This window comes from Odocoileus virginianus, chromosome 7 (assembly GCF_023699985.2).
Source record: "Odocoileus virginianus isolate 20LAN1187 ecotype Illinois chromosome 7, Ovbor_1.2, whole genome shotgun sequence".
Taxonomy (NCBI): Eukaryota; Metazoa; Chordata; class Mammalia; order Artiodactyla; family Cervidae; genus Odocoileus; species Odocoileus virginianus.
Window position 1 is genome coordinate 80,067,514 of NC_069680.1, and position 14,304 is coordinate 80,081,817.

Consider the following 14,304-nt stretch of genomic DNA (forward strand, 5'->3'; position numbering starts at 1 on the left):
ATAGCATGGAATAAAGCATAAATAACTATCTGCTATAAAAGGAATTTAATTCTCTTTATCCCAGAGACTTCTCTTTCAAAAAAACCTTATTGAGTTTCTTTCACAAGTTCATTTTACTAGATCCGTGAAGCCAGGGATTGATATGTATGTATCAATACCGGTATGGGAAACATTCCCAGTATACATTGAGATGTGACAGCCCCTGTGCAGAATAGGACGTGTGTGCTCTGGTCTCATGTATTTTCAGACAAGCACACCAGTATACATCTAGCATTTCTCTAGGGTAGTGAACAAATGATTAAACAGTGACTTCAGAGAGGGGGTTTGAGCTGGGAGGGAAACTTTCATCATGTACCTCTTGGTAGGGTTGAAATTTTATACTGTTTCAGTGTTTTCAATTGTTACTTAAATGTTTTTCCCTTTGGTTTTAGTGGTGATATCTCTACTCATTAATCTGGGTAGCCCCATAAAAGAGGTGCGCAGGGCTGCCATTCACTGTTTCCAGGCCCTCAGTGGAGTGGCATCCCAGTTTCATCTGGTCATAGATCATGTGGTTCCTAAAGCAGAGGAGATCACCTCAGACGCCTCCTATGTTGTTCAGGTAAACTCAGTGTCAGAGAAGATGGAGTGTGTGCAGACCGTTGTGGGCACGTGAGCCATTCTCCCCTTGGTTAATGTTCTGCTTTGCAGGGCAGTTGATCAGCTAAGTCATTGAATTTAGAAATTGCTATGTCAGTATCTGCACATCTTTGTCCCCTAATCTTAAAAAGATGGCAATATCATGTTGCATTTCTGCTATCTTGTCACTGGCTAAAAGGCCAGTATTGGTAGTACCAGATGGGTAGTGATACTATTTCCTATCAGGTTTCAAGGGGAAATGAAAAATCGTGAGCTGTGTCGCATCATTTGAGAAAACATCTTTCCTGAGTAGTACATGGAGCTAGTTTTAAGCCAGTTTTCTTTTTTGTATCCTAGGATTTGACAACTTTATTTGAGGAACTGCAGAGTGAAAAGAAGCTGAAATCTCATCAGAAGTTATCTGAAACTTTGAAAAACCTCCTTTATTGTGTATATAGTTGCCCATCTTATATTGCAAAAGATTTGATGAAAGTACTTCAGGGCATCAATAATGAGGTACATGTAATTTAAGTGGGCTTATCCATTCCAGGTGATGTTCCTGAAGATTATTTTAATTGGTCATGTGTGCACAAGACTGCATGAGAGTTATATATAGACACAGGCGCGAATACTTTCATATTAATGGAGAGAAGAGCTGAGGTGAAGGGAAAAGATACAGGGAACAAAAAACAAGCTGTAGAGCATTTCTTCCCATTTTAAAATTGTGTGTTATCCCTGTCTCATCACTGACCTGATGTTAAATGAATTTTAAAAGCACAGAGAAAACCAGTGACAACTCATTGATGAAAAGCAGTTTGTGTTTATTCTCAGGTGAAAATCCTCCACAGAATAATAATATTTGAACATAAAAGTCTACGTACATTTCAGGATTGTTTACTCTTTTTTAAAATATACATGGCTGTACATTTCTGGAGAGGTGAGGGGGAGAACCAGAGCTTTCTCTATGGTTCCAGGGAAGCCCATGTTACAAAAGAGAGGTTTATGAACCACTTGTATGGTGGTTTGTGCTGGCAAGCAAGAGAAAACTGCTCCTTATCCTTGTGTTCCAAAACCTCCTCTGGACCTTACCAGTCTTGGGACTTGACTGCAAGTGGAGAAGTAAAAGAGGGCTAGTGCTGTTCAGTTGCTAGGTCCTGTCTGACTCTTGTGACCTTGTGGACTGTAGCCCGCCAGGCTCCTCTGTCCTTCGGATTTCCCAGACAGAAATACTGGAGTGGGTTGCCATTTCCTTCTCCAGGGGATCTTCCTCACCCAGGGATCAAACCCAACTCTCCTACGTTGACAGGTGAATTCTTTACCACTGAGTCACTAGTGAAGCCCAAAAGAGGGATAACATGGAGTAAAAGCCGTTTCATTATATTGTCCTGATGCAAGGAAACAGACGGCCCGTGTCAGCTCTGTGTCATTCCTGGTGTAGTTTAAACTAGGAGTTGACCATCTTGTCCCATAAAGCAGTGGTCCCTAAGCTTCTTGGCACCAGGGACAGGTTTCGTGGCGGACAGTGTTTCCGCAGCAGGGGTGGTGGGGCGGTTTCAGGATGATTCAAGCGCATTACTTTAGTGTGCACTCTCTGTTTTGTGGCCGTCTCGGGGTATTGCATCTTGACTTTAAGGTTAGGGTTCATGCTCCTGTGAGAATCTAGTGCCACCACTGATCTGACCGTAGGAGAAATTCAGGGGGTAAAGCAAGTCATGGGGAGCCGCTGTAAATACAGATGAAGCTTCGCTTACTCGTCTGCTGCTCACCTCCTCCGTGTGGCCCAGTTTCTAGTGGGCCACAGCCCAGCCCCGGGCCTGGGGATCCCTGCTGTAAAGGACCAAGTAATAAATACTTTAGGCCCTGTGGCTGTACAGACTCCTTTGCAGATGCTCTGCTCTGCCATCATATTGCCAAAGCAGCCTCAGACACTATGTAAACAGAAGAGCATGCCTGTGATTTTCAACAAAATTTACAGAAGCAGATGGTCCTCTGAATGTGTCCTGCAAGCCATAATTTGCTGGCTCCTGCTTTAGTTGTTGAAGAATTCACACATATATAATTTGAATTAATATTAATTATACCAAATTGGAAATGTTGTGTGGAAAAGCTTAATTTTATTTTTATAGTCTAAAACTTCAGTTTGTATTTCCTGTTTTTAGAAAGTCTTAGAATGCCCACAGATTATTACTGCTGAAAGATTCAGAGCTTTTGATTATTACAGACTGAACTGTCATGAGGGACCTGGATGCCTTAGTTGGATTAATAGCTATCCTTATGTCTAAGAGGTCATTACTGTTGGTTTTTTTCTTCTGTGCTAAGCTTCTAGTCTTACAGCATATCTTTGGATGTTTTTGTACAGTAAGCAATAACTTGCATCAGTATAAATAACTATTTACTAATAAATTTTCCAAACTTTAGATGGTGCTTTCTCAGCTGTTACCAATGATCGAACAACTTTTAGACAAGAGCCAGAAGGAACCCACAGCTGTCCTGAAAGATGAGGCCGTCGCCCTGCATCTCACTCTGGGGAAATATAATGAATATTCAGCTTCCCTGTTACATAAGGACCCAAAGAGTCTAGAGATATTTATAAAAGCTGTGCATACAACAAAGGAACTTAGCACAGGAATGCCAACCATTCAGATTACAGCTCTCGAAAAGGTCAGTGATTTCTTTCAGAGATTAAAGCATGTTAAGCTTTTGAAAATCTGTAATGTTTTCCTTCGAGAAAATAAAATGGTCTGAACATGTTTCAAAGGAATATGATATATTTGACCCATATGCAAAACTGGATAATGTACATGAGTCATTTAAACTGACAAAATGGGGGCCAATTTCACATTGTAAGACAATGATAGAAACATCATTTTTAGAATTCAAGTTTGTTCATTGATCTCAATTGCCTTTTTTCTGCCTCTAGATTACGAGGCCATTTTTCGCATCTATAACAGATGAAAAGGTTCAGCAGAAGCTTTTGTGCGTGTTGTTTGATTTATTGGTGAACTGTAAGAATTCACATTGTTCTCAGACTGTTAGCAGTGTTTTCAAAGGGGTAAGCTGCAAACTTGTCATTTATTTATTAATATTTATTCTCTTCCAGGTAATGCCATGTTTAAGCCTTCTCCCTTTTGTAATTCCTTTAGGAAGTCAGATATTCCCAGTAGCCAGAATCATAGAAAAGTAGGTCATAGAGAAGTACAAAATCAAAGTTGTAAGTCCTCACTATTACTTTTATGGTATGAAATATTTAGTTTTGAATGGTAGGGTGTGTGTTAGCTTAGGTGTTACTTACCTCCGAGGCAAGAACAGGAAGGAATGGTGACTTGAAGTTCAGCAGGGTCACGGATTATTCTACTTAATTTACATTGTTTAATGACACATAGAATGGAATTGAGAATCTGCTCATTGGTTTATATGTATATTGAAAGCTAGCTGTAGATCTGAATAACTACCTGATTACTGTGTGTGTTGTTTTGTTGTGCTTTTTAGGCAAATTTTCTTTCACAAAAATACATAATAGCATGGTGAAGTCCTAGTATCCAGATTCTGCAGTTCTCAGAATTATAACATATTTTATTAGATTTCTAAGATAATTGGAACCAATTAGGGTACAGAGCAGTGTGATCATATGCTCTGGTGTGTGTCTAATCTTAATAGAGCTGTTGGTATATGGAAAATTCCCCAAGGAATACATAAGGGATTGTCAGTGAAGTTTCCCTTTGGGTATTGAGCTGGGCTCTAGGGTCATGGGGAGACATAAAGTGGGACACAGACGTTTTCATTGTATCTCTTTAAATCTATGTAAACTGCTCTAATTGTATCCCGTGGAATCCTTTCATCACCCATTCCTCCTTAATATTCTAGATTTCTGTTAATGCTGAACAAGTCAGAATAGAACTGGAGCCACCGGATAAAGCCAAGTCCTTAGGCTCAGTTCAGCAGACGAGGAGGCAAAAGATGCAGCACAAGTAAGCGTGGCTGCCCCCCAGCCGTGAGTGTTTGCAGCCACTGTGACTCTCTGATGCCCAGCAGTGCGGCATAATGGGTTACAACAGTTTGTACTTAACATTGACAGTGTTTGCTTTTCTTTTTGTCTCATCTGGTTCCCAGAAAATCACAAGATCAAGAATCTGTCCAGGAAGTTGGAGGTTATTACTGGCAAAGAGTAACCCTTATCCTGGAATTATTGCAGCACAAAAAGAAACTCAAAAATCCTCAGATATTGATACCAACTCTTTTTAACCTGCTGTCAAGGTAATGACACTTGCCTTTGATATGTGAGAGAATAGGATTCTAATTCTTGCCTGTCTTATTTAACTTTCACACTCTCTTCTTGCTCAGCTAGTCTGTAAAACAATGCAAGTTGAATACTATAGTTGGAAGATTTAAAGAATGGTTATAGGAAGCTGTTGCCAAGGCCTGAAACTAACCTTCATCCTGTATTGTATAGTAAATGAGCACTCACCTTGCAGCCTGCTTTGCTTCTTCGTTTTCAATACTGTGTCCCTGGGGCGTCATTACTTCTGTTTAAGGATGTAGTATGACACCTAGTATATTTTTAGACATGCATCATTAGATAGCCATAGTGTATGCCTTGCATGGTGGATGGTGCTCTCGTCTGAAGAAAAAGTAATTCTCAAGGTTGTCCTCTAAGAAGGTTCAAAATGGGATGATGGAAAGTTCGGGAGAAACGAGAGGTAATGTGATGTCAGCTCCTGCCTGCACTAGAAGAATCAGAGTTAGAAATCTCACACTGTGTTTATAGACATAATGTTAATATTTTAGTTCTTCCTCATTTAATATATGCTCTAGGCATTGGTCATTACTGCAGCACTCAAACTGTACAACCCTTTCATTTCCCATCATTTCGCTTCCGGGATTCCTGAAGGTGTTTAGAGCCTTTGCCACCGGAGCAGGGAAGCATGGAATACACCAAACAGTTAATTCTTAGTTGTCTGCTTAACATCTGCCAAAAACTCTCTCCAGAAGGTGGCAGAATACCCAAAGGTGCGTACTCTGTTAGAAGCAAGTGGGGAAGGGTTATCTGCTCTGAGTGTGAATGTACCTACCACTTGGAGATTTTTTATTTCTTGCCCTGTAGACATTCTGGATGAGGAGAAGTTCAATGTGGAACTGATAGTCCAGTGCATCCGTGTTTCTGAGATGCCTCAGACCCATCACCATGCCCTTTTGCTCTTGGGTACTGTTGCTGGAATATTTCCTGTAAGTGTTAATGATTTTAAGGCTTACGCAGATATTTCAGATGTTTACTACCGTGGACATACGTAGGCACACATGCTTGGGATTCTGTGGCGTTCTGTATCTTACAGTGCAGGTGGGACTCCCAGGCCTGCCTCTTTAGTCGAGGCAGTGAGCTGGTTGATCTATCTAAGCTTTGGCTCCACCTTTTGTAAAGTGGAAAATACAGTAACCTTCATAGAATCGTGAGAGTGGGATTGGATAATTTATGGTTAGCACTTAGCGTGGCACTTCATTCAAGGTAACTCCAGTAAGTGGACTTAAAAGTAATTTGATTATGAACTACCTCAGTTAAAGAAATTGTGTTCCTTATAGAAATATATCATTTAAAGATTTTTGAAGAGATGGAAATTATTTTCATCAAGGGATATGTTCCTAACTGACAATTTTTGGTTTTCCATGAGCTTCTGTGGGATTTTAATCTACTAAAATCATGTGCAAGATTTAATGTGTATGGGATTTTTCTTTCCCTTGGTATAGAGTCAGTAGCCCTCAAAGGGGTTGATAATCCAGAAACAATTAAGAATCATATTTTTCTTTTGTTTTTATTGAAATATAGTTCATATTGTTACAAAAATCTACCTATTTGAAGTGTATGATTTGGTGGTTTTAGTTTACTTGCAGAGTTGTACAGCTGTCACCATTATGTATTTCCAGAACACTGTCAGCAACCTCAGAAAGGAACCCCATGTGCATTAGCGTTCAGTCCCCATTCCCTTTACCAGCAGCACCACCACCTCTGGCAGCCACTTATCTACTTTTCTGTTCTGGAGTTTTCTTGTGAATGGAATCATACAATATGTGCCTTTTTTGTGTCTGACATTTTGCACTTCGCATGCTTTCAAGGCTAATCCATTTGGAAGCGTGAATCAATATTCCTTTTGTGGCTGAGTAGTAAACCATTATAGGACTTTTCCTAGTAGCTCAATGGTAGAGAATCCGCCAGCAATGCAGGAGACATGGTTCGATCCCTGGGTTGGGAAGATCCCCTGGAAGAGGGCATCGCAGCCCACTTCAGTGTTCTTGCCTGGAGAATCCCATGGACAGAGGAGCCCGGCAGGCTAAGTCCATGAGGCCATAAAGAGTCAGACACGACTTAGAGACTAAACAGCGGCAACAATAATAAACCATTGTATGTACATGTATTTTGTTTATCTGTTCACTGATTGTTGGGCATTTAAGTTTCCCACTTTTCATCTGTTCATTAATTGACATGTTTGTTGTTTCCGCTTTCTGGCTGTTAACGAGGCTGCCATGAACATTCACATAGGAGGTTTTGTGTGAACGTGTTCTCAGGACTTTGAGCAGGAGTGGAATTGCTGGGTCTGTGCTACCTTTGATCTTATGAGAAACTGTCAGGCCATTTTCACAGTAAGGTCATTTTGTGCCCACCACGCAGTCTAGGGGTTCTAATTTGTCCACCCCCTCACAGTTATTCCTATCTGTCTTTTTTATTATACTCGTCCGAATTGGTGCTTTCTGATTTGGATTTTGCATTTCCCTCATAACTGATGTTGATCATCTTTTCATGTGCTTATCAGTTGTTTATTTGTGGAGAAATGTCTTTGTGCATCATTTGACTATTTTTAAGCTGGGTTATATTTTTTTTATTGCTGAGTTGTAATGACTCATTGATATTTGATCTGCTTAAGTGGAAAATGTTGAAAAATGTGTTCTCTTTCAGGATAAAGTTCTACACAATATCATGTCTATTTTCACATTTATGGGAGCCAATGTGATGCGTCTAGATGATACTTACAGTTTTCAGGTTATCAACAAGACAGTGAAGATGGTTATTCCAGCACTTATTCAGGTGCGTTTTCTATCATCATTGGTGTTACATTTTTTAATTTTTAAGATTTTACATAGCGTGAGATTCAAGTAGTAGTTAATAAATGACATCAAAAGCTTCTCCAGAATGCTCAGGTGTTAGTGCCCATTAAATTTTAGAGTGGTGAAGCTAAGGAGTAGTCTTGGAAATACCTTCTCCAGAAATATCTGTAAACATCCCTAGCTGATTGTGCTGTATGGCAAGGGTATAAACTATACAGTGCCCTAACGTTCTTCTTTACAGTCAGGGTGTATCTCAGGACATTGTATCAGTTTGATGAGACCCTTAAGTAGGTCTGTGCACATAGGAAGTCTTAAAGCTATGGCGGCAAATGTGTTAATGTACAATTTGACAGACGTTTACCAAGTGTTCTCTGAAACTTAGTACACAAAGAGATGACTGAGACCTGGTCTGTTAACAGCCTAGTCTCAGGAAGGAGTGAAGACTTTGAAACCAAACAATAGCCTTGAAGATGAGCAGGCGTGGTTATCCACCTGTGTTTTCTGTTTACCTGCACTGTTGTTACTTTCTTTTCTCATGTTGTTGACCATTTCCTCAGTGGCCATACCGGGCACCTTCTCCTTTTAGTCTTGGTGTAAGGTTGGTATTCTTTGTGCCCAGCACATTAGCCAGAGTGACACATATATAAAAATGAAAATAACTGTGCATTCCTGTGATGTATGCCAGTGGGATAGATAAACACTGAGGAGTTCATTGTAGGGGAAGGCCCATACGGGCCAGAATGACCACAGACTTTAATAAGAAATGGACTTCAGACTGGTATGAAGAGGGTAGGATTTATTCTCTGAAATGGCTGGCAGCCCCGGCCTGGGGTTGTGCACAGTGTGTGTGAGGGATGTGGAAAGCAAAGTCGGGTGGAGGTAGGGGCGCTGGGTTAGCTGTTGATGTGTCTTTCTTCATTCTTTCATTCATTCAGCAATTGTCTTTCATGCACCCATTCCAGATGGTCAGAATTGTATTCTGAAAGCAGCAGGGACCTATTGGCTTTGTACTGCTCTGCTTGTTGGGTTATACCGTCCTTCTCCAGGCATAGCTCAAATCCCGTTTGGTTTTTCTGGATGCCCCAAGAGCAGCCTTGCTCTCAGGGCCCATCTTGGCCTCTGCCATCTTTTCACGGGAGCGTCGCGTCTGGCAGAGATGGTGCGCCTCCTTCCGGCAAGGCTCACGTCTTGCACCTTGTGGTCCCCTCATGGGAACGTCCTCTGTACTCCTTGAACACCTACTGATTGGTCTTCGATTGTTAGAACTCCTTTGATAACTCTTGGGGGCACATCGGAAGGCCTTTTCGAGTCTAGTTAAAGCTTGTCTCATGGCGGCTTGGTGGCTTCTCCTTGCTGTCCCCTGCTTGCCGCCCTGCAGTCTGATGGTGGCGACTCCGCCGAAGTCAGGAGGAACGTGGAGGACATCGTGGTCAAGATCATTAACGTGTTTGTGGACGCACTGCCCCACGTGCCCGAGCACCGGCGCCTGCCTGTCCTTGTCCAGCTTGTCGACACGCTGGGCGCAGAGAGGTTCCTCTGGGTTCTCCTGGCCCTGCTCTTTGAGCAGTACGTCACTAAAACTGCGCTGGCGGCTGCCTGCGGAGAAAAGGTCAGCACGGAGCGGGGTGATGAGAAAAAACGGGAGGCGTTTCACACAGATTTTGCATTACTTTTCACTTTAAACTTGCGGCCGGTCATGCTTAATGCACATGGCTTCACCTCGCTCAGAAGTGCTTTTAAAAGCATTTTTTATATTCTTTGGACCTACTTCCAGAGCCTGAGGCACCGAATATCCTTGGGAGTAACAGGACTTCTCTTGAGGGTGGCTGGAATTTAAGAAACAGTTGGGGCCATGCTGGGTGGGTCTGTTTTAAGCCCAACAGCATACAGATGTGCAGGAATTAAACTGTCTCTTCAGTGTGTTTTTGAGGGCATTTCAGGGGGCAGGGGAGGTGAGTCAGTGTTACAGAGGTCAGTGAGGTGCAGGTGACTGTTCTGAAGCACCCTGTTGAGAGAGATGACGGGGACTTACGGGTCCAGGGCTGTTTGTAAATGACTTCTTAGACAGTGGGATTCAGCAATAGATCTAGAACCTGTGTTAAGTAATTCACTTCTACCAGAAATCATAATGCAGCTTATCCTGGATTTATACATCTTAATTCTTGTAAATTGGCATTTTTATGTAAGGAGCTCACTATCTGATTCTTCAAGTCATACACATGACCATCCTTATGGTCAGTGTGGAGTAGCTTTGTGTGCTGAGAAGTATTTTTAAAATGTTTCCCTTATTTGTACTTGTTAAGTAATGTAAATTTGAGAGGTACAGTTTTATTACTTCTTTCTCTCCTCTACACAGGATGCTATTTTAGAGGCAGACACTGAATTTTGGATTTCTGTCTGTTGTGAGTTTAGTGTCCAGCATCAGATCCAAAGCTTGATGACGATCCTTGAGTACTTACTGAAGCTGCCAGAGGAAAAAGAAGGTAGGCATAAGTCAGATGTTAATTATTGTTTGATCTGGAAGCTTGAGAGAAGCAGAAGACTATGCACTTTATTCTCAGAACCCATGACATGTATTTAGAAGGATTTTTAAAAGTAAATCAGTAATTTATATGGCTGTCACCTTCTCAAATCTTTGTAGAAAACAGTAAGTAGGATTTCTACCTGCCATTCCTCAAACATTGGTTTTTGTGTCTCTGTGTTGGTATGTGGGCTGTGGAGTGTTCTGAGTGGGATGAATTATAGTAAAAAAAAAAACCAGCAAGTTAGTAGGACCTTATTAGCTGTATCTTAGCTTTCCATTAAAATGTGAGCCATGTGTGGTGACAGGCTAAGTATGACAAAGCCTGAATTTTGATTCACCCACTAACACAGTGGCCCACCAGTGGACATATACCCGTTTTATATTGGATACATTTGAGTGTGGAATTCTACAGAATTTAAAGACAAACATCCTCAACTTTTAGGTTTAAATGTTGAAGGGGAGGGATGACCCTCCTTCAGTCTGTTGTGGGCCATCAAAGTACATGCCTGTGTAGCTTCAGAAATGGGGCATGGAGCCAGTTTAGACTCTTTTTGCAATATTTTTGTCTTCCATTTGTTTGTCTCAGTTACCTTGTTTTTTGTTTGGTTTTGTCTCATATACTGTATTCTCAGGGCTGTTGGATATTTTATTTGTAAATATGTCTTTCACTAGTTTAGAAGAGGAAAATGGATATAACAAATTATACATATATATAGTATGTGTGTATGTATATGTGTGTGTATGTATGTGTGTATGTATGTGTGTATGTATACATGTGTGTGTATGTGTGTCTATGTGTATGCATGTGTGTATGTGTGTATGCATGTGTGTGTATGCATGTGTGTATGTGTATGTGTGTATGTATTTGTGTGCGTGTATGCGTGTGTGTATGTGTGTATGTATGTGTGTGCGTGCGTGTATGTATGTATGTATATGTGTATTTGTGTGCGTGTATGTGTGTGTGCGTGCGTGTGTGTATGTATGTATTTGTGTGCGTGTATGTGTATGTATGTGTGTGTGCGTGTATGTGTGTGTATGCATGTATGTGTGTGTATGCGTGTGTGTGTGTGCATGTGTGTGTATGTGTGTGTATATGCATGTGTGTGTGTGTGTGTGTGTGTGTGTATTATAGGGCTTTCCTCGTGGCTCAGACAGTGAAGAATCTGGGTGCAATGCAGGAGACCCAGGTTTGATCCTTGTGTTGGGAAGATCCCCCGGAGAAGGGAATGCTATAATGCCCACTCCAGTATTCCTGCCTGGAGAATTCCATGGGCAGAGGAACCTGGCAGGTTATAGTCCATGGGGTGGCAAAGAGTTAGTCATGACTAAGCAACTAACACTTTCACTTTCTTTTCATGTATATTATATGGATGTGTTCAGTAATATACATGTATTTTATGCATAACAGAGTTCTCTCTGAAACTTGTATGTATTTACCATGCTCATTAATATCTGTGTCTATACACTAAAAAATCAGGTCAAAGACAAGTGAGGTCACTTGTTCATTGTTCTTCTTCAGAAACCATTCCCAAATCAGTATCTAACAAGAGCGAATCACAAGAAGAAGTACTGCAGGTCTTTAACATAGACGCTCACACTAGCAAGCAGCTGCGGCATTTTAAATTTCTGTCTGTGTCCTTCATGTCTCAGCTCCTGGCTTCCAACAATTTTATCAGAAAGGTGAGCTGTTCTTTAAATGTATTTATGATATAATTTTGCTTTTTCTGAAGAAATTGTGATTTAGGCTAGTAAGAATAGCTTGGCAAGTCTCTCATGAAAACATGAGGCATGCCTATAATAGAAAAGAGTGCTGTTCACTTCAACATGAACATGTGTTGGGCACGACCTAGTAAGATTGTATGTGCATAAACCCTCTGGCTCGGCAGTTCTATCTTCAGATGGTACATACCTGCAGAAGTGTGTGACTGTGTGCACTGAAAGACTTCGAAAAGTATGTTAATGGTAGCACTATTGATGTTGCCAGGACTGGGAACAGTCCAAGTGTCCATTAACAGTGGAGTGGGTAAAGTGTCTGTCATCATCGCTGGATGTGGGTGAACCTCACTGATAGACACACTGTTGTCACTCATCAGTATCACATCGAAGGAAAGAAGGCATCCTGTGGTTCCTGTCGTATTAAGTTCAGAAAGAGGCAGAACACACTTGTGGTTTTAGAGGTAATAACGGTGTCTGTCTTTGGAAGGAGGAGAGGGTCAGGTAGGGGAGGAATTCTGAGGTGCCGATAATACGCTGTTTCTTTACCACATATAGTGAGCTCCATACACACTATTTGTGCACCTTTCTGTTTGTGTGCTAAACTTTAAACAACGAGAGGGAAAGAAGGACATATGGAAACAAAACAAAAACATGAAGGAACAGAAAGAAGAGTCGGGGTCCTGAGCAGAAACACACGAATGGCTGAGCGTTTGAATATCTGTGTCCTTATAATGCATGAACTGATGGAGAGAGGAAATCTGTGATCACTGAAGGATTCAGACAAACAGCTTAGTGAATTCTGTACTTAACTCATGACTTAAGGAAAATGATTGTCAGCATCGTGAGGTAGGTGGAACTCCCTGGACTGATAAAGACATGGTTTATACCACACTTCATGACAAGACATTAACGTGTGCGTGTCAGAGAAGTCACTGTTCACACTCAGCTAAAGGAACGAAGTGTAAGAATCAAAAACGGATTTGACAAACTTGCTCAACTAGTAATTAGCTAAGCAAGCTTGCTTGAGAGTGACCAGTGTAGACACTGATTGTGTCAGGCAGTCGAGGACGGTGGTGGTGCCTGATGATGCGAGTGGATCAGTGTGGCTAGACATCAGCTGGCCACACCCACGTGATGTAAAAAGCACTTCCCGTGTCGGGTGGCGCCGTGTGACAATGGGGAGAGAGAAGTGTGCGAGACCTAGGTCTGCTGTGGTTTGCGCTGAGTCGGGAGGAGAGGCGGATATCACATGTAAAGTTAGATTAACAGAAGGTCAATTGAAAACTTCAGTGTGAAAAGGAGTGCTTGGCACTTTGAGAAGAAAATCAAAGAAAATACAACCAGAGGATGGAGAAGAATTTCTTAAGAACTTCAATTAAAAAGTCACCATAAGCAAAATGAAAAGAAAAACCACAGACTAAGACAAGATTATTGCTCTTCGTAAGTTAAGAGGCATCTGTTTCTATTAGAACAGTTGGCAAGCAATATTGAATTCACTGAAGAGGAAATCTCAAATGGCCAGTGAGATGAAACAACCTCCTTAGTAAGAAGGAAAATGCAGATTAAAGGGGATGCCACTATGATGTTACCAAATTGGCAGAAATTTTAAAGGTTTTAATACAGGAAGCAGCAAGACTGTGGGGACACGATCATTGCTCTACACAGTGTTGGGTAGTGGAACTAGGTATGCTACTTCAGGAAGCGCCAAGCAGTGTCCAGTCAAAGTGAGGATGTTGTCCCCTGTGACCTAGCAGTTCCCTTTCTCTACAAAAACTTGGCTCGATGCTCAACAAGAAAAGTTCTTTTTAGCACTGTTACTAAAGGAAAAAAGGATGAGGGGGGTGACATAAACTATCCACAAAGAGAGGTGAATGAATAAGTTGTGATACATCAGGAGGAATAGTGTGTCCAGTTAAAATAAGTGAACTAGAGCAACATGAGTCAGTGCAGAGAGACCTCCCCGAATCTAATCAGGGGAAGCACGTTGCTGCCTGGTGTGTGCTCTCTACTCACATTTAACTGCAGGTTGACGTTTGGGGCTCGGGGTGGGGGAGATGGGGATTAGAAAGCAGTAAAGGGGGGACTCCAGCTGCACCCTTCATGTTTGTTAGCATCTTAGATACAGGCCTCACGAAATATTAACATTTCATAAAATAAAGAGGTGTTAATCATTTGCTGTATTTTTCTGAATTTTTGTAGTACTTTACAGACGCTATGAATATCTATAAAATGTAATCAAAATAAATTAAGGGAAGTGGAGTTGATACATTATGATGGTGTGATTTGGCCCTAATTAAATTGTAATATCAGAAAACACTGGGGAGTGAGTTGAAGAATTTCCGAAGTTTCATTTC

General features: G+C 41.4%; 1 protein-coding gene across 3 annotated transcripts in view; it reads left to right on the forward strand.

The window, feature by feature from the left end:
- HEATR1 (HEAT repeat containing 1) overlaps positions 1-14,304 on the forward strand; it is a 48,717-nt gene that overhangs the window by 25,289 nt on the left and 9,124 nt on the right. For all 3 annotated transcript variants that reach the window (XM_070471038.1, XM_070471040.1, XM_070471039.1), the window contains exons 21-32: positions 432-601; positions 976-1,134; positions 3,037-3,279; positions 3,539-3,670; positions 4,483-4,586; positions 4,729-4,872; positions 5,507-5,625; positions 5,720-5,841; positions 7,562-7,690; positions 9,089-9,319; positions 10,067-10,193; positions 11,754-11,914. In XM_070471038.1, the coding sequence (XP_070327139.1) occupies positions 432-601; positions 976-1,134; positions 3,037-3,279; positions 3,539-3,670; positions 4,483-4,586; positions 4,729-4,872; positions 5,507-5,625; positions 5,720-5,841; positions 7,562-7,690; positions 9,089-9,319; positions 10,067-10,193; positions 11,754-11,914 (1,841 nt within the window). The remainder of the gene's footprint in view (positions 1-431; positions 602-975; positions 1,135-3,036; positions 3,280-3,538; positions 3,671-4,482; positions 4,587-4,728; positions 4,873-5,506; positions 5,626-5,719; positions 5,842-7,561; positions 7,691-9,088; positions 9,320-10,066; positions 10,194-11,753; positions 11,915-14,304) is intronic.